Genomic DNA, 27,124 nt, shown 5'->3' on the forward strand with positions numbered 1-27,124 from the left:
TTATACTCCACAATTGAAGCATAATTTAGTGAACGTTGGGCAGCTATGTGAGAAAAATTATAAAGTAGTCTTTGAAAATAAGGCATGTACTATCTATGATAAGAATAAGGGAAATAGGGCGATCACTATTATGCCTATGACAAGAAATATGAAGTTTCCCTCGAGGTTCAATGAACATAACAAAAATCTTGCAAATATGGCTTATGAGGATTCAAGTTGGTTATGGCATCTCAGGTATGGGCACTTAAATTTTCACAATTTGAAGTTTCTAACTTCACATGCATTAATTTCTGGTTTGCCCAAGGTAGAAGAGCATAAGGAGGTTTGTGAAGGATGTGCTAAAAGAAAGCATACAAGGGAAAGGTTTCCAAAGGGCACTGCATGGAGGGCTCATCACCCACTTCAACTTCTTCATTCACACATATGTGGTCCTATGCAGACTAAGAATTTGGGTAAGTCATCACATTTCATCACTTTTATTGATGATTACTCACGAAATTGTTGGGTATATTTTTTGAAGGCCCAAAGTGAAACCCTGGATACATTCAAGAAGTTCAAAGCCCTTGTAGAAAATGAGAAAGGGTGCAAGATCAAATTTTTGCGGACTGACCGTGGAGGAGAATTATGCTCAAAAGTTTTCCAGATTTATTGTGATATGAATGGCATCAAGAGGCATCATACTGCGGCATACACACCCCAATAGAATGGCATAACTGAAAGAAAGAATCGTACTATGGTTGAAATGGCAAGATGCATGTTACAAACTAAGGATTTGAGAAATTCTTATTGGGGAGATGCAGTTGCTACAACAGTGTACATCCTCAATCATGGTCCCACCAGTGCACTCGAAAAGATGACTCCTTATGAAGCTTGGTATGGAAAAATGCTTAATGTTAATCATTTCAAAGTTTTTGGTTGTTTGGCTTATGTGCATGTACCTTATCAGAATAGAAAAAAGCTAGATGCAAAGAGTGAGTTATGCATTTTTATTGGGTATAGTGAGACAAACAAGGCTTATAAATTGTATAATCCTCTAAATAACAAGATTATTGTCTCAAGAGATGTAATTTTTTATGAAGGGGGAGTTTATGGTCATTAAAAAGGCCATGTTGAGAAGACAAAATATGTTTGGAATGACGATATAATTGTTGATATTGATCATGAGTAGCCAACTAATTTTTTTGTAACTAGTGGGTTAACTCCACCAGGCAGCCCTTCATCAATTTCTTCAACATCAAGTTCAAGTCCAAGTTCTTCTCCAAGTTCTACAAGGAAGGTAAGAAGACTGAGTGATATTTATGAGAGGAGTGCATATCAAGCACATGAAGAAAGCCCAATAGGTGAGATATTCAATTTCGCTTTATTAGCCAAGGCTGATTTTGAACCATCATGTTTTGAAGATGCATGTACTAATGAGGTTTGGATGCAAGCCATGCAAGAAGAGATGTATTCCATTCAAAGGAATGACACTTGGAAGTTGACAGAGCTTCCACATGACAAGAAAAATATTGGCACCAAATGGGTCTATAAGAATAAATTTAAGAGTGATGGGAGTGTTGAAAGACACAAAGCAAGATTAGTTGCTAAAGGATTCACACAAATGTATGGAATTGATTATGAAGAGACATTTGCACTAGTAGCAAGACAGGAAACCATTAGAATGTTGATTTCATTAGCAACTTAGAAAAAGTGGAGCATACATCATATGGATGTGAAAAGTGCCTTCTTGAATGGGTACTTAGAAGAGGAAGTATATGTGGATAAGCCACAAGGTTTTGAAGTGGAAGGAAAGGAGAATAATGTCTACAAGTTGAAGAAGGATTTGTATGGTCTCAAGCAAGCACCAAGAGCGTGGTATGCTAGGATTGATGGATACTTTTAGGAAAATGGCTTCCAAAGAAGTAAGAGTGATCCTACCCTTTACTACAAACAAGAAGGTATTGATATTCTAATCATAAGTTTGTATGTTGATGATCTATTATATATGGGTAATAGTTCTAAGATGAATGATAAATTCAAAGTTGCTATGATGAATGAATTTGAGATGAAAGATCTAGGCATCATGAAATATTTTCTAGGAATGGAGGTTTATCAAAGTAAGGATGAGATTTTCATTTGTCAGACAAAGTATGCATATGATATGCTTGATTGTAATCCATCCCCTACTCCAAGTGATCATGGAGAGGTGTTATGTAGAGATGATGGTGCTGATTTAGTTGATGAGAAAACTTACAGAAGTATTGTGGGGAGCTTGATATTTCTAACCCACACAAGGCCTGATATTACATATTCAGTTTCACTTGTTTCAAGGTATATGACAAATCCATATGAAATACATATGAAGACAGCCAAGAGGATTTTAAGGTATGTGAAAGGCACTCTAAATTTTGTTATTCGTTGCTACTCTTCTGAAAAGTTCAATCTTGTTGGATTTAGTGATTCAGATTGGGGAGGTAGTATTGATGACCGTAAGCCCAAATCTGGAAATTGTTTCTCTGTTGGTTCTGGTTTGATTACATGGAGCTCAAAAAAAACAAAGCATTATTTCCCACTCATCCACAGAAGCGGAGTATGTTGTAGTTACCTGAGTAGGTACACAAGCTCTTTGGCTCAGAAATTTTTTGGAAGAAATTGGAGAAAAACAAATTCAGCCTACAGTGATTTATTGTGATAATGTAAGTGCCATCAAGTTAGCAAAGAATCCGGTTCATCACAGCAAGACAAAGCATTTTGACATGAAATATCACTTCATTCGAGATTTGGTGCAGAAGAAGGATATTGAATTGAAGCATATAAATACTTAGCATCAGCTAGCAGATATCTTCACCAAAGCAGTTGCAAAAGCTCAGTTTTTGGCACTACGAGATAAGATAGTAAATCCTCATTAATCATTAAGGGGGAGTGTTGGGAATAATGCTTAATCTTGTTATGTAAATTGCTGACAAATTAGTCAACAGATTTTGTGTTCTCTGTGCAAAATTAGGACAACAAATTATTAGGGTGGTCAGTAAGATTGGTAGTGTCAGTAGAGTTGTTTCAGATTAGACAGTTGATTGATAATCATATTAGTAATAATTTTACTATATAAGAATGTAGTTAATGGTTTAATTAAATATGAGATTTACAACAGGTTTGAGCTCACACAGTAACTGTGTTTTATTTGTTCATTTTTTTATATGTATTTTTCTTCATAATTATGTTGGCTTATCAGTTGGCTTAAAGAAGCCATTTCATATTCTACAGTATGCAGCCAATAATAGAAGAGGACATAAGAACACTAGGCTTCAATTGAAGCCTTGCATGAATCTGGTTTTGTATTATCATGGCATCCTTTACAATGGCTCCAACGAGCACAACTCAACATCCGCCATTGTGGCTGCTCCTCAGGGTAAAAACCTTACCACTCTCTTTAGTAGCAACGATCACAGATTCAGAGATATGGTAGTCTTCAATGATCCTCTTGTTATAGACATTTTTGTGCCTTACAACATTGAGCATGAAATGTCCATAATCTAAGGGATCCAAAGTCCCTAAACATGTTGTTCCTACACCTAGAGGAACAAGGCTAACTAACCACAACAATTCACAAAAGTTCTCCACCTGAAACCACTCAAAAACAAGTCAATTCAAGATCATGTCAACTGCTCCACTGAGCATCTGCGCTGAATGTCAATTGTTACACTAGCTACCTGCGTTGAATGTCAACTCCAACACTAGCTACCTACGCTGAGCGAGTTTGGACATGTGGCAGAGTCATTCCTCAAGGTGTCAATACTCAGGAAGCTTCCAAAATGACACTTGTATCAGGGAATTCGACTGGTGATGAGTAAGAGGTTCCAAATCTCCAAGTGGAAGCAAGAACCTCCAAGTGGACTCAAGAACTGACAGAGGGAGAGGACACTAGTCAGATCTCAAGCTGACTCATCCTCTCTCCAAATATCTATATATGGATCTCACCTCCATGGGATCTGGAGGCTGGAATTTTGTGAATGTAAAGAATTTTTGTTGGTTTGAGACTGGAAACATTGGGTGCTTAATGCTTTGAAGGGAGCTGAAGAAGGAATTCCATTCTGCTGGGAAGGAGATGCTGGATTGGAGCCCCCTGGGTTGTATCTCTTCCTGAACCTTGTTATCAATCAATAAAGCTATCTTGGTTTTCTCCTATATACTAGTGTATTTGTATGATTGCATTAGTGTATTTGATTTACTTCTAATCCTGAATCATTTATGAATATGTATATTTGCCTTTGTGTTGTGTTCTTCTCTTGTCGCAAGTAGCTGTTCTCTTGTCACAGGTAGCTGTTCTCTTGTGATCTCGTGGGAATCAAGTAGCTGTTCTCTTGAGGAAGCGAGGAGGCAAGTAGCTGTGAACACCCAAAGAGGAGAGGATCTAGATCGAGGGACAAACGGAAGACAACGGTAAGTCTATCGATCTCCCCTCTTTCATATTTCATAAAGGAAAGAACCAGAATAGCTGTATCTGTTTGTTGCTAAGGCACTGTCACACCTTAGGTGGATAGGATCGTCCTGCATAGGCATTTTTCCCCACAAAAAATTGGCGAATCCACTGGGGAAGAACTTGTTTATTCATTTCATTTGTGTTTAAATCATTGTTTGCTTCATAGAGTCAACAACATCGAACTGCTTCTGCAAAGTAGACTGTTGCTGCCTCAATCCTTCACTGGATTTTGGCTATGATCTAACAATGGACTCACAAATGATGTGATGATCCTTTGTGATAGTCTTTAGTACCCTCTCAAAGCATCCCTCTGTTTATACCTTGCTTGTGTTTCTGATTTGGCCTGAAACAGTTGATTTTTGAGCATTTTATGACCCAGAACCCAGGGGAAACGAGAGTTTCTCCTTCAGCGCAACTGCTGTGAAGGCAGTCTGCATTTCAACGCAGGTCCCGTGAGGGCTACCTGCGCTGAATGTCAAGTCCTCAGTGTTGGACTTGCGCTGAACCAGTTTAGCCTTGTGCAGCTGGGGTTCTCTGTCCTCTGTTGCCCTGTTTTGATCTCTGTTTTTTACAGCCTTTAACCAGCATAGGTACCAGTCTGATAACCTCTTTTCTTTGCTTAGATTCCGCCTCCTTTTGTACAAAAAGGCTGTAAGTGTTTTTATGTGTTTGTGGCGTCATTTACAGTTTTCCTTTGCATGAGTAAAGTAGTCATCCTGTAGCCTTTGATTCAGATCTGATTGACTGTGATCTTAGAAGAGAGTTCATTGGCTGTTTGCAGATTGATTATAGATTTACTTTTGCTTATTGGTTTGAATTTGTCTCTTTTAAGTGTGAAAACAAGTCTTTATTTCAAAAATCGCAAAGTGATTGTAATCTCTTCTACCCTTGTTGTTTTCGAAAAAGTGAACTTGTTTGTATTGATCATTTAAAAGCAAATTCAAAGTTGTACAAAAAGCTTTCTTTGTAGGCATATATACTAAGAAAGTGGAAAACAAACACTTGCATTGTGCATTTGCATTTGATAAGTTTGCATGTTGGATTTAGGAAAAGTGCATTAGAGTGTGCTGATTGCTCTTTGAGAAAAGATAGTGTCTTTCTTTTCCCTTAGTAGCTAGGATTTTCAAAGTTGAAAAGATTATAAAGCTTGCTTATCATCTTTAGACTGCATTTAGGAATTTGTATCATACATCTCGTGGTGAACCTTGAAAGGCAAACTTTAAAAAGATCAACCTAAAATAAACTGAATGAACCTAACAACGCTTTGTAACATAACGCACAACATAGAGGTCTAGGCTAGAGATGTGTTCCGGCGTCGTTAAGCCTAGTGACTGTCGATCTCGTGGAAGGTGGGTGATTCCTCCTGAGGGACGATAGCGCTAGTACGGATTGTGCTCCCACGTACCGTCGCGTATATATTGGGAGACCCCTATAGGCATATATCTTTTATCCTTAGGAAGCCATGTTGGCCGCCCTACTGATCGCAATGCAGTGAACACAATATTCACGAAGATTGACCACCCGTACCCTAAAAAGTATTCTGCGGTTTTGCGAAAAGTTTGGCACACCCTCTGCCTAGATCTCCAGAGCAATTTCTTTTGGCCTTTTTCAGACTTTATAACAGAAAAAGTCCATCCGAGCATTTGTCACTTCGGGCTCGTTAAAACATCGAAGGAGACTAGAGTCATCTTTAGCTTTTTCTCGACTCTTTAAAAGTGAAAAAGCAAGTTGTGTCTAAAGCGTCGTTAACAATTTATTTTAAACAGAACAATCACCCTTTAATCCTACGTTGATCTTTAGGTTGAAAGGATGGAGCACACCAACCAAGGAATTCCTCTTGGTGGAAATCCTAGTCCCTTCTCCTCTTGGGGAGATGTTGGTGCACCCCACATGGCCACATTGTCGCTTCTAGGACTGATGATTGGCCTACCAGTTTGGCTCTTTCCAACCAATGTCGTTCAGAATACCACCATTCTTGAACAGTCGAGTCAACAGTTAGATCAGACAAGAGTTGCCTCCGAGCCTTCCACTTCATCTTCCTCCCCTCCTTCCTCTTCGCTTGACGGAACTGGTAAATCAGAAAACCATGTTCCTAAGGAGAAGAAGGAGAAGAAGAAGAAAGAAAAGAAGAAGAAGGAGCCTAAGGCGACTGGGGGCAAACAAGTGTCATCTAACAAAAATCCACACACAGCACTCGTAAGGCCTAAATCGCCATGCGTCATATGCAAGGGAGACCACTTCCATAGAGATTGTCCCTGTATCCCCCGGATACTAAGAGACTGGTCCCCCTGTTTGCACAATTCGGTAGCATCTACCTCTGATAGCCATGTCGATTGCTCACCGTTAACTAGCGGGAGTGAAGCCCCAGGACAGAGCGGGAAAGCTAAATTTCCCTGCAGACTGTGTGAAGGCGATCACGCCATCCACCATCGTCCCTTCTTAGACGAGGCAAAAAGAGTTCTGGAAGATCGCCCGATTTTACGAGCGCAACTTCCTCCTGGATATCAAAAACTCTTGCCAAGTCCCTCGCTAGTTGAGAATCCGACTGACCCACCAGGTGGTCAGCCGAAGCACCTGTCATTGAAGATGAACCGTCTGGATCCATGCCTGACGAAAGTAAAAAGGTTGATACGGCAGTTGACCCGGTTTTGCCTTCAGAGGCTCTATCTTCGAATGACACCGTCACAGAGGAGAATCAAGACGACACCGTCCAGATTCTCTTCATCAGCACTGACTCTGATGATCAAGGGGGAAATGCCACCATTCCTTTATCGCAGGAAGGAAGTTCATCAGAGCGCTATCCGGCCGTATACTCGGTCCCACCACCAAGCAACCTGGTTGTGTCCTTTGACTGGAACCAACTAGGCAGACCCCGTTTGCCAGCCAGCATACCATTCAGAATTATTTGTCAAATATACAGAATGGTAATGGCTGGCACTATCATTGATGAGGGGGCATCTGTGAGTATCCTTTCCTCTATTGCTTGGAAAGCGCTTGGTTCGCCAGCGCTTTTGCCTGAGATGAGAAGTCTATCGGGCTTTGATAAAGGAACCAGTCGACCTTTAGGGATCCTCCCCAATGTGCCTATAACATTGAAAGGGAAGACCGTTCAAATGAACGTGATGGTCGTTCAAGGACCCTTGGATTATAACCTACTCCTTGGACGAGACTATATATATTGCATGGGAGCTATAGTCTCCTCACTCTTTAGAGTAATGTGTTTTCCGCATGAAGGAAGAATGGTCAAGCTCGTGGACCAACTTTCGTTTCCCGGATCACGCATCGCAAATAGTCATGTACCATCCCTAAATGGTCTATTCATGCAAGAAGTGTCTCAACCCACGGTTCGTCCTCCTGATGAGCGCGAGTAATCCGGGAGGATATGACTGGAACCCAGGGGGCATGCGTCCTGGCCTGCTTCGGTAGGAAAACTTTGGGTATAGGGTAGGTTTCCGCGGGAGAATATGACTAGTCCGTACCTCGTCCGTGGATGGAAGAGGGGTTGTTCTAGAATAGGATTTTTTTGTCAAAGTTACGTGTTTGGCGCCAGAGTCATTCACCCTTGTCTATTTCGGTAGACATTGCCGAGGAAGTGTTTTGTTTGAAAGAGTAACGAGACAATCTTTGGGTAACCTGAAAGAGGTAAGCCTCTCTCTTTAAAACAATTGTTTTGAAGGAGGAGAAGTAGAGGTGACCTTGAAATCGTACTTTATACCTGGGGGCATGCAAACCTTTCGGAGTGCAAGCAGGGGGCAACTATTTATTTTTTAAATTTTTAGGACCTCTAACCCTTTAAACTCGTAGGATTAGTCGTTTCCGAACTTGCATAAAGAAAGGATAGGGAGCAAAGCTTAGTGAGATGAAGCTCCATAAAAAATAGAATCTTGATGAGACACTCTTATCTTATGACTGGGTATTCGAGCAGTTTTAGCATAAAGTTCATGCTCGTTAAAAAATAAACGCAAGATCCGAGCAGTTTTAACGCGGTATTCATGCTCGTTAAAAAATAAATATAAGCAGTGAGCAAGAGTTTCCTCCAGTGTTTAAGCTCATTTTAAAATAAAAAATGAACCTATCCCGGTAAATAACCACTGTGATCGTAAATTTATCAGCCATAAAAGCCTTGGTCGTGTTTGCACCTGCCACCTCCATTTTTCATTTGGCCGATCGTTCACCTCCATATGATTGTTTACCCATTTTGAGGAACAGCTGCAAAGAGTGATTTCACCTAGCCATCCTTGTGACACTGCCGTGATTGGAAAATTCCAACCTGTACCTGGAATCTGCTGCTATCCCTGTTTATCACTCGTTCCTCAAAAGACGAGTCTTCTTTAAGCTCTTTTCAACTGACACATAAAATATGAAAAGATTGCCGAGTCTTGGCCTTCCAGCTTGTTAAAGGACCGGAAGTGCTATCCCTCCTCTAGATTTTAATCTTTTTGGATCTGAGGGATTATTGCACAAAAAGATCGAGCGCTTGTTTTGTTCGGCTCGTTAAAACTATCGAAAACTCATCCCTTCTGTATTGTTTTATACTTTTTCGGGCTTAAGGGATTAGATGACGAAAAAGGAATTTTGGAGTTGACTTTATGTGTCTTTTCAGACTCTCTAAAAATGAAAAGAACCGAGTTATCCTTGTCGTTAGACTCGTTAAAATTATTAAATAGCGACAAACTTGTCTTTAGACGAGAACGAGTTTCCCTATCGCTAGGCTCATTAAAACATAGCGATGGGCTTGCCCGAAGGGCAGGTTATAGAACAAGCATATGTTATCCTCCTCAAGCTTGACAAAAATAAAGAGGTACTGGTCAGCAATGACTGGGGAAAAATTGGGAGAAAACTAAAGAGAACTTTGATGGTAGCAGGTCGCTCTTGAACATGACACTTTTCCTCCGTACAACAATCGGGTTGGGTTGTCTCATTCACCGGTCACATCACCATGGTCTCGCCATACCATCCATATTTGGGGTAATGCTACCAATCCATCGCATCAGTGTCGCCATATGTTCAAGAGAAGTCGTTCAGAAAGAGTCAGTCGGGTCCCATCCACTGCCATACATTATCCTTCATCCATTCATGACCGCCACCCTGAATCATATGTCACAGATCGTTTTCACCTCCATTAAAATCATTAGCTCCGTTCCGTGTCACTGATGTGGGATTCATCAAGGCCCTCCTTTGACGGATCGCTTCTTGTCGACATCAGCTCATTATCCAAGAAGTTGATCTAGGAACAACCCCTTTAGTACTTTGAAGCTTGCATGCCTCAATGGCAAGTTTCTCACTTCCGGCGACAGGTATACATCAATGACCTTCGACCAGGAGATTTTGCATGGTGTTCGACGCCAAGTCCTTTATTCACACCACGTGAATTGTACTGCAGTACCTTGAGGGTCATTATCATTATCGGTGATTCCTCTCGCGCTTGTTAACGGTTTACATCATTGACCGGTAATCAAGCGATGTCTTTCCATGTTCGACTTCAGCGCAATTCTCACATGGATCGACTTGTACTTAGAGTGAATATCGAACGAGTTTGAAGACCCCGGATCTAGTTTCATCCATCCGGGCTGCAATATATATTCAGGAAAAATAAAGACATTTGAGATGTACATCATTGCAGCAGATGATCATCCTACTCAAAGGATGATAATTTCGCCAAAATTATCAGTCTACCATCAGACGATCGTCTGTTCTATGTACAAAAATGAATTTATAAAGCTGAGCATGGGAATGCCCGCCTCAGCTAGATCATGAAAGCAGTATGAATCATAATGTATTGTATTGTATCTTATTACAGGTCTCCTCCCAGCAAATGGATGAACTTCGGACCCTCCTGGATAAAGCATTTCACCCGATAAACGGCCTCATACTTTAGGGGGCAACTGTTATAGACATTTTTGTGCCTTACAGCATTGAGCATGAAATGTCCATAATCTAAGGGATCCAAAGTCCCTAAACATGTTGTTCCTACCCCTAGAGGAACAAGGCTAACTAACCACAACAATTCATAGAAGTTCTCCACCTGAAACCACTCAAAAACAAGTCAATTCAGGATCATGTCAACTGCTCCACTGAGCATCTGCGCTGAATGTCAACTGTTACACTGGATACCTGCATTGAATGTCAACTCCAACACTAGCTACTTGCGCTGAGCGAGTTTGGACATGTGGCAGAGTCATTCCTCAAGGTGTCAATACTCAGGAAGCTTCCAAAATGACACTTGTATCAGGGAATTCGACTGGTGATGAGTAAGAGGTTCCAAATCTCCAAGTGGAAGCAAGAACCTCCAAGTGGACTCAAGAACTGACAGAGGGAGAGGACACTAGTCAGATCTCAAGCTGACTCATCCTCTCTCCAAATATCTATATATGGATCTCACCTCCATGGGATCTGGAGGCTGGAATTTTGTGAATGTAAAGAATTGCTGTTGGTTTGAGACTGGAAACATTGGGTGCTTAATGCTTTGAAGGGAGCTGAAGAAGGAATTCCATTCTGCTGGGAAGGAGATGCTGGATTGGAGCCCTCTGGGTTGTATCTCTTCCTGAACCTTGTTATCAATCAATAAAGCTATCTTGGTTTTCTCCTATATACTGGTGTATTTGTATGATTGCATTAGTGTATTTGATTTACTTCTAATCCTGAATCATTTATGAATATGTATATTTGCCTTTGTGTTGTGTTCTTCTCTTGTCGCAAGTAGTTGTTCTCTTGTCACAGGTAGCTATTCTCTTGTGATCTCGTGGGAATCAAGTAGCTGTTCTCTTGAGGAAGCGAGGAGGCAAGTAGCTGTGAACACCCAAAGAGGAGAGGATCTAGATCGAGGGACAAACGGAAGACAACGGTAAGTCTATTGATCTCCCCTCTTTCATATTTGATAAAGGAAAGAACCAGAATAGCTGTATCTGTTTGTTGCTAAGGCACTGTCACACCTTAGGTGGATAGGATCATCCTGCATAGGCATTTTTCCCCACAACACCTCTCACACTCGACAGTGATCTGCACTCCTCTCCTGTGGGCAGAGCTCATGGATTATACTTCTATGACATGAAGAAGACCTATAGCACCTGGTTTGCATGCACGATTGTGCTGAATTGTATATATTATAAAGGAACAATCACATTGGCTGGGGATGATCCGACCACTGTTGAATACAAGGATTTATCAGTGATGGGAGGCACTAGTGATTTTTTCATAGCAAGAGGGATCACCACCTTTTTCACTGATAAGTTCGAGGGAGAGGCTTATTTCCGGCTCTGTTTGAACATCACACTTTATGAATGTTACTGATATATCGCTTAGACGATGATATAACATTTCAGTATCTTTATGTTATTTTTTTTCATTTTTCCAGGTAGTCGTATTGCATATATGTTTGCCTCTTTTGTTAATCTGATAGCCATCGTTGTATTTTGTTAATTTGTTGGTAGATTGTTTTGGGCTAACTTCCCTACTGCTAGTGTGCACTGCTTTTTGGATGTGAATAAAATAGATATTATTAGCTTTGAAGGAGTAAATGTAATGAATATATGAATGGTTTAACTATGTTGAAATAAATTCTAGTCTGCCAAACGTTATAATGCCTAGGGGGGTTTGCACTCCATGCATAAATTTTTGACGCAACTTCATATTAATGTTAAAATGTAATAAAATGGCGGTAGCATAGAAACAACATATTTTTACTTCTTTTTTTCCTCGAGAAAGAATATGTTATCTTTTATATTAAAAAAGAGATTACATATACGTAGATTGTAGTTTTTTCATATTTTCTTGATTCTTGCTTAGGAGCAAATTTTCCAACACTATCACTAGCAATGGCATGTTGGAACCAAAAGCCAAACAAAATCCAATCACTTACATTCTCTCAATATGATTTTTCAAAACAAATAAAGCAGTTACAGTACAATCCTACCAAAAAGAATATTAACTCTCGAATATTCAAAATCTAAGTTTAGAAAAATTTAGAAAATATAAAAGTTGTGAGAGTCGACCCTATTGTCTTGCATATATGAAGCGTAGGAGATGACCTGAGGCATTCCAGTCACACCTCTTTTGGAAAGCATATTTACAGTATGGTGTTTCTCGTGGAAAATGTGTGAAAATGAGATATGCTGAAAGGTATGCTCCATAGATCGAATGCACTTTATCCAGTATGACATCTTTGGAGGCTGAAAGCAATTGATCCCTTTGATCCAATCAATGATGAATTTTGAGTCCCCAAATACATGAGTATATTTGATGTTGAGCCATTGAGCATAGTATACAAGACCCCAAAGTGCAATAATTTACCCTTGCCACCTTCCCACAAAAAATGAAAATAATGTCCATATTCCCTAACAATGAGGGCGTCGTATCCACACTGAGTATTGTTGCATGCGCCATCAAAGAAACCAACCAGAAACTTCCCCCAGACATCCTGAGTAATGAACTGTCTCGGTTTGATGACACGCTTCATGGGCCCTATCTCAGAAAAATATGTTGTGATCGCCACGACAGTTTGTCTAATGTCCACCTTCTTGTGTTCAAAGATCTTGTTATTCCTGCATCTCCATATGCCCCGATGATATAAAAAGGTAAGGAACAAAACTCTTGATGAGTAGTAAACCATAATTTGAAACAAGCCTCCAAATTGAGATGCATCCAATGTCCATCACTTTGAAAAAAATAAAGTACAGAATTCCAAATTTCTGCAGCTATAGGACAGTAGATAAGGAGATGTGAAACATCCTCCGAATAAAGCATACAAAACGGGAAAATACCTGGTCCATAGAATCCTATTCGAGAGAGATTACTCAAGGTGAGTATTTTTTCATGAAGAGCCAACCATCCAAAGCATTTAAGTTTTAATGGGAACTCCCACCTCCAAATCATATGCAACCAATTACGAACCTCGGCAGCTAAAATTGGATTGGTGATATGTTTGTAGATATCACGTACCACAATTTGGCTATGGAAAGTATTAAGAACCTAGGTCATCTTGTCCATCTCTTCAGTGAGATAAATCCCAGTGGCCTCAACCTATCAAATGTAAAGGTCCCATTCTGGAGTCAATGAACCCGTAAATTCAATGTCCTCTTCCCGGTACCAAGATTGAATATGAGGAAATGAAACCCTATGAGAGACAATATGAGAGAAAAGGAACATACCTTTGCCTTGAAAATGCTAGAGAAGAGGAGTATATTGGGTATGAGAGCCCAAAAGACCTTTTACAATGTTTAAGCCAACCTCACCAATCCACTTTAGAAAAACCAATGTTGGACATCGCAAAAAGCCAGTGTTGGTTCCTCATCATGAGAGGATAACCAACACTGGATATAAGAGTATGAGGGTGCGATAATGGCACCATCTTTAATCTAGTCCTCTATTTCCTTATAGGCCATGTATTTTCCACGAATAATCAGTGACCAGATGCCCCTACCAGTCAAACCTCTCCACAAACTCTTGCAGATAAGTGTGTGATTAAAAGATAAAGTTTCGAGGATCTCCCATCCACCATTGTTAGCATCTTTGGTAAGAGTAGCTAAACGGATGAGATGGATATTTTTAGGTGCACCTAAACCAGACCAAAGGAAGCTAGTGAGTATGGCATAAATATTTTCATTAAAGGTCGTCCACAACATATAAAGATGCATCTAGAAAACAGAAATAGATTGTAATGCATATTTAATCAATATAAGTATACCCCCCATGGTAAGCCACTTGTGGGACCAGTGATTCTAAGCTCATTTTTTTTAATGATCCAACCCTTATTCGAAATCTGGTAGCAATTTAGTTTAATGTGAAATCCCAAGTAGATGAAACTAGAGTCCAATGATCAGGATTTGATCCCAAAAAGTTGGCAAATTTGTTCAACCTCTCTCACTTTCTTGTGATCTATTATCAATTTTGATTAGATAGAATTCGTAAAGAGCCCACATGAAGATCTGAAAGAAACAAGGATGTGATGAAAGCATTTCCACTTTGAGATAGAAATAACACCACTGAAAAGGAGATCATCCACAAACATGTAGTGTGTGACCTTAACTTGACGGTTCATAGTAATATCAGTGATCAGGCCCCTATCCCTATAGTCAATGATCCTCCTACTGAGCTCTTCCATGACCAGAATGAAAAGAATAGGAGATAGAGCGCACCCTTGGCTCAAACCTATGAAAGCTTTGAAAAAGGAAGTAGGAAATCCATTGATGATAATAGAAAAATTAGCAGAGTTCACGCATGCTATGATCCAGATGACAATTTGATGAGATATTCCAATTTTGAATAGGATTAACTTGAGAAAATCCCAATCTACACAGTCAAAAGCCTTGCTGATATCAATTTTCATGAGACATGATTTATGCCTCCTTACCTTAATAGTATGAAGATGTTCTTGAGCGGTAGCCAACACATCTTGGATCTACCTCCCTTCAATAAACCTGAATTTATTTGGAGAGATGTGAGTTGTCAAATATAGTTTAAGCTTGACTGCAAGGAGCTTAGAGATAATATTATAGACATCATTGCAAAGAGAAATAGGTCGAAAATCTTGAAATGTGACAAGATATTTCATCTTGGGGATAAGTGCTATTAATGTAGCTTTAATGTCACCTAATATGTATCCCTTTACCCTGGATTCCTCCACCACATCCAGAAGGTATTTTGTTATGAAACCAGCTCAAGAAAAGATAGAAAAGATAGATCAACGCCTTAGAATTCAGCCTCTTCGAGGGGGCAACCTCCTTTACATTACATAAATGAACAATTCTTGGATGATTCAAATGACAAAACCTCCTTTCTATATATAGGAGTCTAAGGAGTCACAATATAACCCATCCGACCTAACAATAATAATATAAAGCCACAAAAATAGCAATATAGGGATTCTATGGGGCACAGTAATAACAATATGGGGATAATAGGGGCACAACAATATTAATAAGGGATGCAACTACAATAGTAATGGGGTAATCACTAGTGTTATAGGGACCCAACATGCCCCTCTCCTTCAAAAAAGTGTTGTCCTCAACGCTTGAGTAGTTCTGGATGTTTCTGTATAAAATTCTTATCCTCCCATGTGGAATCTTCAGCGGATAAGTTCTTCCACTTGATAAGATACTCTGAAATTGATCGATTTCGTAGCTGTCGAGTTCTTGTTTTTGTGACTGCTTCCGGTTCCTATATAATTTTTCCTTCCTTGTCAAGTTCTGGAAATATTGTTTGAACTAGGAGCTTGTCGCCTATAACCTTCTTTAAACATGAAACAAGGAAAACTGGGTGCAATCAAGAAGCTGCAGGAAGCTCCAATTTTTATGCCATAGTACCAATCTTTTGCAACACCTTGTACGAACCATAATACTTTGGTGATAATTTATTATCCTTCTTAGCTTGCTTGAGGGACATTTGCTTATATGGTTGTAGCCGTAGGAATACCCAATCACCTACATCAAAACTTCTTTCACTGCGATGTTGATCTGCCTGTTGTTTCATTCTATTCTGTGCCAACACGAGGTTATCCTTTAAGAGTTGGAGGACTTGTTGTTGATGTTCGATATGATGTTCCACTGCTTGAACCTTAGAATTTTCTCTTAAATATGATGTGATGGATGGTGGTTGATATCCATAAAGTGCCATAAATGGGGTCATTTTTGTTGTTGTATGGAAGGAAGTGTTATACGACCATTCAGCCAAAGGCAACCATTTGACACATTGTGTCTGTTTATCAGATACGAAGCAATGAAGATATCCTTCCAAACATTTGTTTACTATCTCAGTTTGCCCATCAGATTGAGGATGATAAGATGAGCTATAAGCTAACTGAGCACCAAGACAGGAAAATAATTCTGTCCAAAAATTTCCAGTGACAATGGGATCTCTGTCACTTAAAATAATCTTTGGGTTTCCATGTAGCTTTTGAATTGTTTCCATAAATGCAATATAAACTGTACTGGCTTTAAATGGATGTGATAATGCACAAAAGTGTGCATACTTGGTAAGTTTGTCAACTACCACCATGATGACACTCTTTCCCTCAGACTTGGGTAAACCTGTGATAAAATCCATTGAAACCTCCTCCCAACATTGGCTTGGAATGGATAAAGGTTGTAATAGACCCGGTGTCTTAATTGTTTCAACTTTATTTTGTTGGCAAACCAAACATTCCGCCACAAATTTTTGAATATCCGATTTAAGGCCATCCCAAAAGAATTCCTTCTTAACCCTGTGGTAAGTTTTTAAAAATCCTGAGTGCCCTCCTAAGGGAGAAGTGTGCAATTCCATAAGAATCTTTTGTTTTAGTTGGGAATTCTTACAGAGGTATAAGCGATATTTGTACCATAAAGAATCATTTTTCCAGCTAAATGTATCAGACGTACTGGAATCTTGTTGTAACTTTCGAATAAGTGCCCACACTTCTTCGTCATTCTTCCATTCCTCCCTTGCTTTGTTTATCCAATCTGGTTGGATAATAGAAATGGCACACAACAATGCTTCCACATCCTCATCCTTTCTTGAGAGTGCATTTGCCACCACATTTTGCTTCCCTTTTTTGTAGATGATTTCAAAGTCATAACCCAACATCTTTGTGACCCACTTTTGTTGCTCTTCAGAGGATAATCTTTGTTCTAAAAAGTATTTAAGGCTATCATGATCTGTTTTTACCTTGAAGTGTCTTCCCATTAGGTAGGGTCGCCATTTCTTAAGTGCATGGAGTATTGCCAACATTTCCTTCTCATAAATAGCTTTGTGTAAAAACTTTCCCTTGATTGGACGACTTTCAAAAGCAATGGGTCTTTCATCTTGCATTAAAACAACACCAATTCCATTTCCTGAAGCATCACATTCCACAATAAAGGTTTTAGTGAAGTCCGATGTAGCTAAGACCGGTGCTTGGCACATTGCCTCTTTAAGATGTTCAAAGGCCTTTGTTGCTTCTGGAGTCCATGAAAATGCATCTTTCTTCAATAATGTTGTTAGAGGTGCTACTATTCTCCCATAATTCTTAACAAACTTGCGATAATACCCTGTCAACCTGAGAAATCCTCGCAGATGCTTTATGGATGTGGGGATTTTCCATTCCTTAATGGCTTTAATTTTGCTAGGGTCTACCTTAACTCCTTCATGAGATACAATATGACCGAGATATTCCACCTCTTGTACTCCAAAGAAACATTTGGATCTTTTTGCATATAATTGTTTCTCCTCCAATAGTTGTAGCACCCTGTCAACATGTTCAATATGATCCTTCCAAGACTTGCTGTAGATTAGTATATCATCAAAAAATACTAACACAAATTCTATAAGGAATGGTTTGAAAATGGAATTCATCAAACCTTGAAATGTTAAAGGTGCATTGGTAAGGCCAAAAGGCATGACCAAAAATTCATAATGACCCTCATGAGTTCTAAATGCTTTTTTCGGAATGTCTTCAGTCTTCATTCTGATTTGATGATATCTTGAACGAAGATCCAACTTGGTGAAGTAAATTGATCCATGCAATTCATCTAGTAATTCATCAATGACAGGAATGGGAAACTTATCTTTAATAGTGAGCTTGTTGAGCTCCCTATAATCCGGACACATGCGCCATGATCCATCCTTCTTGTGCACCAATACTACTGGAGCAGAGAAAGAACTTTGACTAGGTTGAATTATACCTGCCTCTAGCATTTCTGCAACCATACGTTCAATTTCACTCTTTTGGGCATAGGGATATCTGTACGGCCTGATGTTTGGAGGAACACTTCCTGGAATCAGATGAATAGCATGATCATGATCACGAATAGGTGGGAGACCTTTGGGAGTCTCAAATACCTTGGAATGATTGTCCAAGGCTTTTTGGAGATCTGGAGAAATAGATGATTGTAATGTGGAAACATCTAGCGAACATAATTGTGCAATTACACCCCTTTGTTCCTTTTTTAGAAGCTTTGTCATACCATTAGAGCTAATTATCTTTCCCGGTTTCCCTGCAATACCCCTTAATTAAACTTCCTTTCCTTCCACGGAAAATTTCATGAAAAGTTCTTGAAAATTAAAAGCTATTGTACCCAAGGATTGTAGCCATTGGACTCCTAGTACAACATCAGCACCTCCCATTGGAATGGAAAGCATTGGGCTAGTCAATACATATTCTCCCATCGATAGCTTGATATTATGAAACTTTCCAGAGCAATTTATTGTTCCTCCATTTGCAGCTATCACTTGACACTCTGGTGCTGGATATAAGAAGCAATTCAATTCTTTTGCTACCTTACAATGAATAAAATTGTGGGTACTTCCTGAATCAATCAACACTATTACCTTTTTCTTCTTGATTTTTCCTTCTATCTTGATGGTTTGAGGAGTGGTAATTCCCGCCAATGCATTACAAGATATGGTCGGATTAATTTCTTCTTTATCTAGGCTTTGTTCCTGGAGTATATCCTCTTCTTTTGACCTTTCTTGCTCCTTTTCTTCTTCCTCTTCACAATCTATGTAGAATAATTTCTTCTCAGCACACTTATGACCTTTAGTGTATTTGCTATCACAACTGTAACAAAGCCCTTTTGCTCTTTTTTCTTCCAATTGTTGTGGTGTCAACCTTATAGGTTGTGGAAGACTAGGGTCAACCACACTTCCATCTTTATAGTTGTGAGTGGTATGCTTCCTGGTTGCCATAATTTTTCTTTCCATTTTTCTTGCTAACCTGAATGCCTTCTCTAATGAATCAGGTTCCCAAAGGCGAACATCATGTTGGATATTATCCTTTAAAGTCCCTATGAACACATCAATCCTATGCTCCTCTGGAATATTTTTTACCCTTATGTTCAATTTTTGGAACTCCTCAATGTGCTCCATTATTGAACCCTTTTGTTTGAGACTTATCAATTGGCTAAAAAAAGTGTTGCTTTTTGTATCCTCATAATGTGCTATCAAATCTTCTGTAAAAATTGCCCAAGTGATAATTTGTTTATGAGAGCAAAGCCATTGATACCATACAAACTGATTTGGTTCCAAATATAAAGTTGCAATACGTACCTTTTGTGTGTTTTGCACATTATTGAGATCGAAAAATTGCTCCATTTGTAATATCCATGTTGCGAGATCCTTGCCATCAAACTTCCTCATATCAATTTTTGGAATATGGTGGGTCTTCGATCCCACATTAGAGTTTAAGAAATCATGATTAACATTTCTTTTGTTCGCATCATGAGTTTCCTTTACTACCTTTTCACCATTAGTAATTATTTCTTGTAGAAATTTTGTCAAATCTGTCTTCAAATCTGCCATGCCTGTCTTCAAATTTGTGTTCAAATCTATCTTCAAGTTGTCCATCTTAGCTTCCATGCCATTCATCTTAGCTTCCACGCCATTTATCTTAGCTTCTGTTAGCTTTTGTGAGAGTGACATTTGTTGCACTTGTTATTGTAATTTTGATATATCATGTAGCATTTCTTCCTCTTCTTCATGATTCATGCTAGAGCTTTCAGGTTGCTTACTAGGTGTTTGCATTTCCTTTCCTCGAGGCATCAGTTACCAATAATAATGCTCTACTATGCCCTTTGAATTCCTTCAAAATAAATTTCCAAACCAAGCTTAAGCAAAAATTTAAAAAATCTACACACCTTTTTTCACTTTGTAAGAGCTCGATATTGCCTTTGATGTATCTCTATACTTTCTGATCATCCAATTCTGAAATTGTGACCTAAAGTAGCCCTCTGTGTCCTCTTTCCAATGCCACCATTCTGACCCAAATTGGATTCTCCAAGGAAGAGTTATGCGAAATCTCCCACAATGACTTGATTATAGACTAGTTAAGTAGAGCGAACTTGTACGATGTGCCACGAGTCACTATTTCGACCTTTGGCTCTGAAAAATATCTACAAGAAACTACAGTCCGTCCTCTTTCTATAACTTCTTACGAAATTTCAATCCGATGCTCAGAGAGAAAGTTATGACGATTTTCCCCAGGTCACCTGTTTGGAATGTAATTGAGGAGTTTGAAAAAAGACCAACTTCCTCAGATCATATCTCCGCAAATATAGCACAAAAATATTTGAAATTCGGATCCAAGGTTCAGTGCGATGTATTCTCAAATGGGTTTTTTTTTAGCTTCTGAAACATCGCAGAAAAAATGTTATAGCGAAAATGCCACGATGACCTATTTGGAGCAGCAAAACCTTATAATCCAAAGCTCTGATACCAAATGTTATGAAACCAGCTCAAGAAAAGATAGAAAAGATAGATCAACGCCTTGGAATTCAGCCTCTTCGAGGGGGAAACCTCCTTTACATTACATAAATGAACAATTGTTGGATGATTCAAATGAGAAAACATCCTTTCTATATATAGGAGTCTAAGGAGTCACAATATCACCCAGCCGACCTAACAATAATAATATAAAGCCACAAAAATAACAATAGAAGGATTCTATGGGGCACAGTAATAATGATATGGGGATAATAGGGGCACAACAATATTAATAAGGGATGCAACTACAATAGTAATGGGGTAATCACTAGTATTATAGGGACCCAACATATTTAGACATAATATCAAAGAAAAGCAGGTGTAGTTCGACCCCCCACCCATTTGGTCTAGGACTCTTGTCCTTGGTGCATGCTTGTAATACATAGTGTATTTCTTCGATTGTAGCAGGCTGACCCAAAATTGTGTTCTCTTCATCCTGTACCATCGTCAACATGAGATTGATAAAATCCATTTGCTCCTGATAAGAGTGGACTCTATCTAAGAAGCGACTTTTAAAATGAAGACAATCAGCCTATTCGATATTAGATTTAGATGTACAGGTGGAGTCCCCTTCATCCATAATGCTCCAAATACTATTGTCTTGCCTCTGCGTTGATGCAAATCTATGAAAGAACTTTGTGTTCTTGTTGTCGGTTGCAACCTAAGTTGCCTGACTTTTTAATCTCCAAGACTATTCAACTAATTTGTAGAAGGCTTACTTATTAGCTTTCAGCTCCATAATCCATTATTGATTAACTGTAGTGTGGAAGAGTGGGTGATCCGGATCAGAAAGTTCCATAAGGGAACTCTTAATGGAAAGCAGAACTTGTGTCTCATTAGATTTCAAAATATTAACCCACTTACGGACCTCCTTTTTCAAACATTTTAATTTGAAGCAGAAATTAACCATGGTGCTTCGTTGTGTTTGACACTCCCGTCAGACCTTGTATACAATGTCAGAGAGATCTCCATGCTCTAACCATGTATGATTATATTTGAAAGGAAGGGCATTATTCCCATACTCCCTAGCCCAGGGAAGAGTAATCAAGATATAATATGATTCGAATGAGGGAATCACTGAAGATGTAAGGCCATGTAGTCCCACTGCCAAATGGTCCTTAATCGAAAAATGGTCTAACTACTTGGATATTCCATTAGTCCCTGTCCTTCCATTATTCCAGGTGGGTACAATATTGATTGGAGTGATATCATAGAGGAACAATGAGTAGAAGAGTGCCTTAAAATATTCCTCCAAATTATCAGCCTTCACCTTGTGTCCCCAAATTCCCTTAACATCAACTGTCAAGTTGAGTTCATCAACCACTATAAGAGAGGACAGATCCAACAATCTAGAGTTCAAAACTAGTTCCCAGAAACCTCTCCTGCCTAAGTAAGTCACATACATGTTGATAATATGAAGACAGGTAGAGGAGCCCCGTGAATGCCTAGAAATTAGGATACCTACATGTTGGCGGGACTCGACCTGCCAACATTCAGGGGATCTCCCTGGTATGAAGTCCCAACTAGACCTCACACCATTTGGTGTAGGAGTCCCATCCAGTATGATGGCCCGGTTTCCATTATCTTAACGATAACTCTTTCTTGTTAGCACTTGAGATTGGTTTTCTTTGTCTTCGAACAATGAGGTTCGTGTGCTTGGTGAGTGCTTAGTGTTGCTTGTGTCAAAGTTCTTTCACTCCAGAGGGAGAGGGTGGAAGTGAGTCTTAGGTTGAAATCGAATAGTCCCAAATCTACTAGAGACACACAACACAACATGACATGCTCAAGTTCTGACGGAGTAGTCCACACAGATGCGACAGCCACAAACACAAAGTGAACAGATTGCATGCAGAACGCTCAGCGGAATAGTCCACATGAATGTGATGGGAGTTATAATAAGTTTACACGAATGAATCTGTCAAGTGTCCGGCGAGATAGCCCACATAGCTGAGACAACGTTAGTAACAGATACAACACATTCCCAACAACGCATATACTAAAACAACTGAAATAGTTCAACTATCTTAATACAAGTTAAAGCAACATGCATTGCAAGCGTCCAAAGAATAGTCTTACAAATGAATACAATACATGTGAAAATGTGTTGGCCTGTCAATAGGCTTCTGAATTAAGTGAAAGTTCCAAGACACATTCATACACCATAACATCACTAACCCCCATAGCAAGGCATTGGAGCCACTAATCACTCCTAAAAGAAATGATTACAGAATCTCAAGGCTATGTGGGAGGAGCCAAGGTGAAAAAGTCCTCTGCATGTACAAATGAGGGGTATTTATAGGCAAGGGTAAAACTGGCCCTTGTAACTGTTCGATTTCCCTCATGGCTATTTGACTTACATGACTCTTCAGATTTACATGTGAGTCTCTTGGACTTCCACGTTACATTACATTGATTACAATAGTGTGGCCCATAGTAGTGATGTGGCCGAGATGACTCATGACATGACTTGACAAAATAGAGATGATGTGTTCATGCTGTTGCTGGTGTGCATGTCGAGCTACGGTGCTGTTGAGTGATGGATGTGCTCTTGGTGTATCATAGCTTCACCTCTACATGGCAAGGTGTGTGGAGCCTTCGATGGTCTTGGAGTTCACTTTATGTTGCATGTGCATGTATCTGCTTCGCTTGTACTTGGCATGCTCCATGTGATCATCCATTTGCGAACAAGTCTCCTTGTGCTTCTTGTTCATCTTGTTTGTCGTTGCACCAAGTCTCTTCCTTCTACCTGTGTATGCAATCACTCATGATGAGATAACATCAAATCCATAAATATCCTAATCTACCATGATGCATTGTCGTTCACTTTCAGATGCAGGTGACCAGAAGAGAGGAAAAGTCTCTGAAACTGTGTGAGGCACATTTCAAGTCGGGATGTGAGCTCCGGGAACTGTCCATGAAAATTGCGCAAAGGTCACTGGGAGGCTAAAATGGGAAATCCAGATTGGTAGTGACTGTCTGCAAGATCTAGCTCGGCTCGAGGGAAGATATGTGAAATTTTTTCAGGGACACAGTAAAGGCAGTAGGGGAAGACTGGCAGTGAAAACTAAGTAGTTTCTCTGGGGAGCTGGTAGCGGCTGCAAGAGGTTGCTGGAAAAAACTATGCAATTTCTTGAGGGAGCTAGCAACGAGCTGCAGGAGGCTACTGGAAAAAACTGTGCAGAGCTGGGAGGTTGGCTTGCTATACATCCTTGCACAGTTTCTAGGCTGAACAGGATGCTGGGCAGCTGGGAGACTGGGAGACTTCTCATGAAAATTGCACAGTTTTTAGGAGGAGCAACAGGTTGGCTAATAGGGTGACTGGCTTAGAAAAATGCACAATTTTTGAGGGCAGTGCAGTGACAGGAAGCGGGTGTTTGTCCGGCATGTCTGCGCAGTTTCTTCAGTCAGTGGAAGCGAGCATGCTTAACAGCTTTTGCGCAATTTTTTGGAGTGAAATCTGGGGTCACTGACCAGTCAAACTCTCTGGTTGACCAGTTGGAGGTTTGGTTGATTTTCTTGCGAGCAACACAGATTGAGATGGCTTGCTGAGAAAATTTTGTGCTCTTCTCGGTGATATTAGGTTGGGTTGATTCTAGGATTGCGCAGTGCAGACTACCTGGGAGGCAGCCTCAAGCTCTGCACAATTGTGGGCAGCAATACATGATCATTGAGGGTTGAGACTATGGAGTGTAGCTCAGCGGAGGTCCGACTGTTGGAGGGTGCTCTAGTCGACATGGTTTCGACAAAATGACTAAGTGTGTGAACGAGTGACTTCATACATGTATGACCTTGGGAACAAACACTCAACATTACTTGACGACAAGACACCTTGAACCACCAAGACAGAATGAACTCAGTGTGACTGACTGAAATGTGTGAGTGGCAAGCACAACACTTGTGATAGACACTCTAATGACTGCAATGGCACTTGCATGACAATACTTACAACATTGTGTGTGAGTGCGATAGACGTTTACATAACGAGCAACTCAAACACAACCTTCAACATTTCCAGAAAGAGGTCACAAGCATGACATAACAATCAACATGCCGAAGGCGACAGTTGGTTGAACAAGTGAAAAGGAAGAAAGACATGTAGAAGAAAAAGATAAAATAACTTTTCATGTTTGCGCACCTGCACGTTACTGAGGACAGGATGATATGACAATGACAAGCAGTCCTGCAAACTCAACTAAGAGGTGTACTTTGAAAGGTGGTCTTTACTTACCATACTTACCCTCAAGATGATCATGCATCTGATGGGGGTTTCATGCAGTCCTAATCTTTTCCATTACTTGATTCCTTGGTCCTTCTCCTCGACTCCTTGGAAGCAATTTTAGCATGTCACATTTTCCTGTAGTTACTGAGAGGTAGATCTGCACAATTTTAGTGGATAGTGACTGTTGTTGGGATGAGGCCCTGGGAGGCCCGTCTGCGCAGTTTTTGCATGTAAGACAAACAGGGCAGCTTGGACAACATTGCGCATTTTTGAGGCACATGACACTATTGCGGGATGGGGGTCCTAGGAGGACACCTTTGTGCAATTTTTGAGTGCAGTGTAGCTGGATTGCTCTACACATTTTTGGAGAGCAGTGTTGGTTGCCTGACTGCTCTACACATTTTTGGAGAGAAGTGTTGGCTGGGGTCTCTATGGGCTGCGGGTTTTAGTAGGAAAGGGAGGTTGGTGTCTCTGAGCGCTGCAGGGTTTCAGCAAGCAAGGGAGGAAGCTTGATGGTTGCAGAAGAAAAGCAGACAGTTCAGGGAAGCTAGATGAGACTAGGTTGCTCGGGAAAATGGCTAAGTGTGAGATCAACGAAACATATCTAAACATTGATAAGACTTGATTGTGATCGCATAGGGACACTTAGTGACATAACGTAGACCATCCAGAATGCATAAGACATAATTTTTTTGATGCAGAAACCTTCGTGACAAGAGTGTGTGAAATGAGTGGGAAACATGTGTATGTCATGACAACCACTCATGCGCACATTCTTACCCTTGAATCAAAACAACATTCCCTTTGCATGACAAACAACAACCCCTATGTCCGAAAATGACACATGTTGCATGAATATGAGAATGTGGAAAAATCTTAGGTTCAATGAGGGGAGCTTGAAATCATCATCTTATCAATAAGTGACCAAGGATGATCGACCGTAGGATTGAGGGTAGGCTCCAAAAGTTGCATGCGAGCCAAAATTTTGGAGGGTGGTTGTAGCCGCTACAACACTTGGTGACACACTAGTAGAACTCCAGCTCTTTAAATGGACCTTGTTTTGCGAAAATCAAGTATAACCATTCCAGAAGTATTGCTCGATTCTTCGATCGTCATAGCTTTTGCACTAGCCCTTGTGAAAGATGTAGTCCCTACCATTCTCTTGATCGGTCAACACACATTCCAAGCCAATTCAACTTAGTTATTTCGATTAGGGATGAGGGGTATATTGGTGCACAAGTAGTATAACTATCAGAGTTTAAGTTTCATCTCTGTTGTTGCTCCGCTCCCGGCAATCTTGAACAGTACCCTGATGGAGTCATGCAGGAACACAAGCATTGCTCCACTCCCAACGAGCTTGGTTAGTACCCCAGCAGAGTCACTTGCATCAACTCTGTACGTAGGAATCCTTTCTTTTCTTTCTCCTTATTCATTTTCATTTTTTTTTCAAGGACTATGCATGGGAACTTATTTATTACAGAGGTGGAAGAGGGATCTTGACTTATTGAGATAAGAAGAGGTTTTTTCTTCAAAGAAGTATGTTATATATACCTCTAACATACTTGTTAAGGTTTTCCCCCTCACCTTACTCTACTTGAATGAGCTGACAAGGGTTAACCCAAAAGAACCGACTAGAGTAGGTGGTACTAGTTAACAGTGCAAGCTTTGTGTTTTCACCAAGACTCACTCTAAACAGAACATATTTTCCATCAAGGCATCTTCGAATGAAGACAACAATTTATTCATAAAGAGAGAGGACAACAAATAACTAGATGTTGATAGTTGTACAAGTCCTCTTAGATTTGACCATCTTATCTCGAGAGCCAAACAAAGTTTCACAGGAGGCTAACCTTTGGGTACAAGTAAGAAAAGAAAGAAAAAAGCACAAAGCAAAAGTAAAGCGAAAGCAAAGCAAGTAAGAAAAGTAAGCAAGCAAGCAAACCAAACCTAGTAAGCAAGCAAACGAACATGCAAACCAAAAAGAAAATAAAAGTAAAGAAGAAAACACTACTCCTACTCCTATGCTAAATAGTGCAAGGACCTACTCATGTGAAGTGATATTTCCAATGTAGCCACCGATGCATTGGCTGGCCCACGTTGGTGAAGGAATGTTCTTGAAAATGCCATAATGGAATTCCATAGGTGTTGGGTCCCTATACTAATAGTGTAACCCCTTATTGTTATTAGTACAACCCCCTTATTATATTGTTGTGCCCATGTAGTCCCCATATTGTTATTAT

General features: G+C 39.9%; 1 protein-coding gene across 1 annotated transcript; it reads left to right on the forward strand.

Moving 5' to 3' along the window:
- Nucleotides 1-3,114: 3,114 nt before the first annotated feature.
- LOC149197983 (disease resistance response protein 206-like) lies at nucleotides 3,115-11,749 on the forward strand. Its single transcript, XM_089408886.1, has 3 exons — nucleotides 3,115-3,130; nucleotides 3,212-3,471; nucleotides 11,453-11,749. The coding sequence occupies exons 1-3, from the start codon at nucleotides 3,115-3,117 to the stop codon at nucleotides 11,747-11,749; spliced, it is 573 nt and encodes a 190-aa protein (XP_089265012.1).
- The last annotated feature ends 15,375 nt before the right edge of the window (nucleotides 11,750-27,124 follow it).

The sequence above is a fragment of the Pinus tabuliformis genome, chromosome 2_2 (genome assembly GCF_031772625.1).
Source record: "Pinus tabuliformis cultivar Carrire ecotype Pingquan chromosome 2_2, CPIR1, whole genome shotgun sequence".
In the NCBI taxonomy this organism is placed as follows: domain Eukaryota; kingdom Viridiplantae; phylum Streptophyta; class Pinopsida; order Pinales; family Pinaceae; genus Pinus; species Pinus tabuliformis.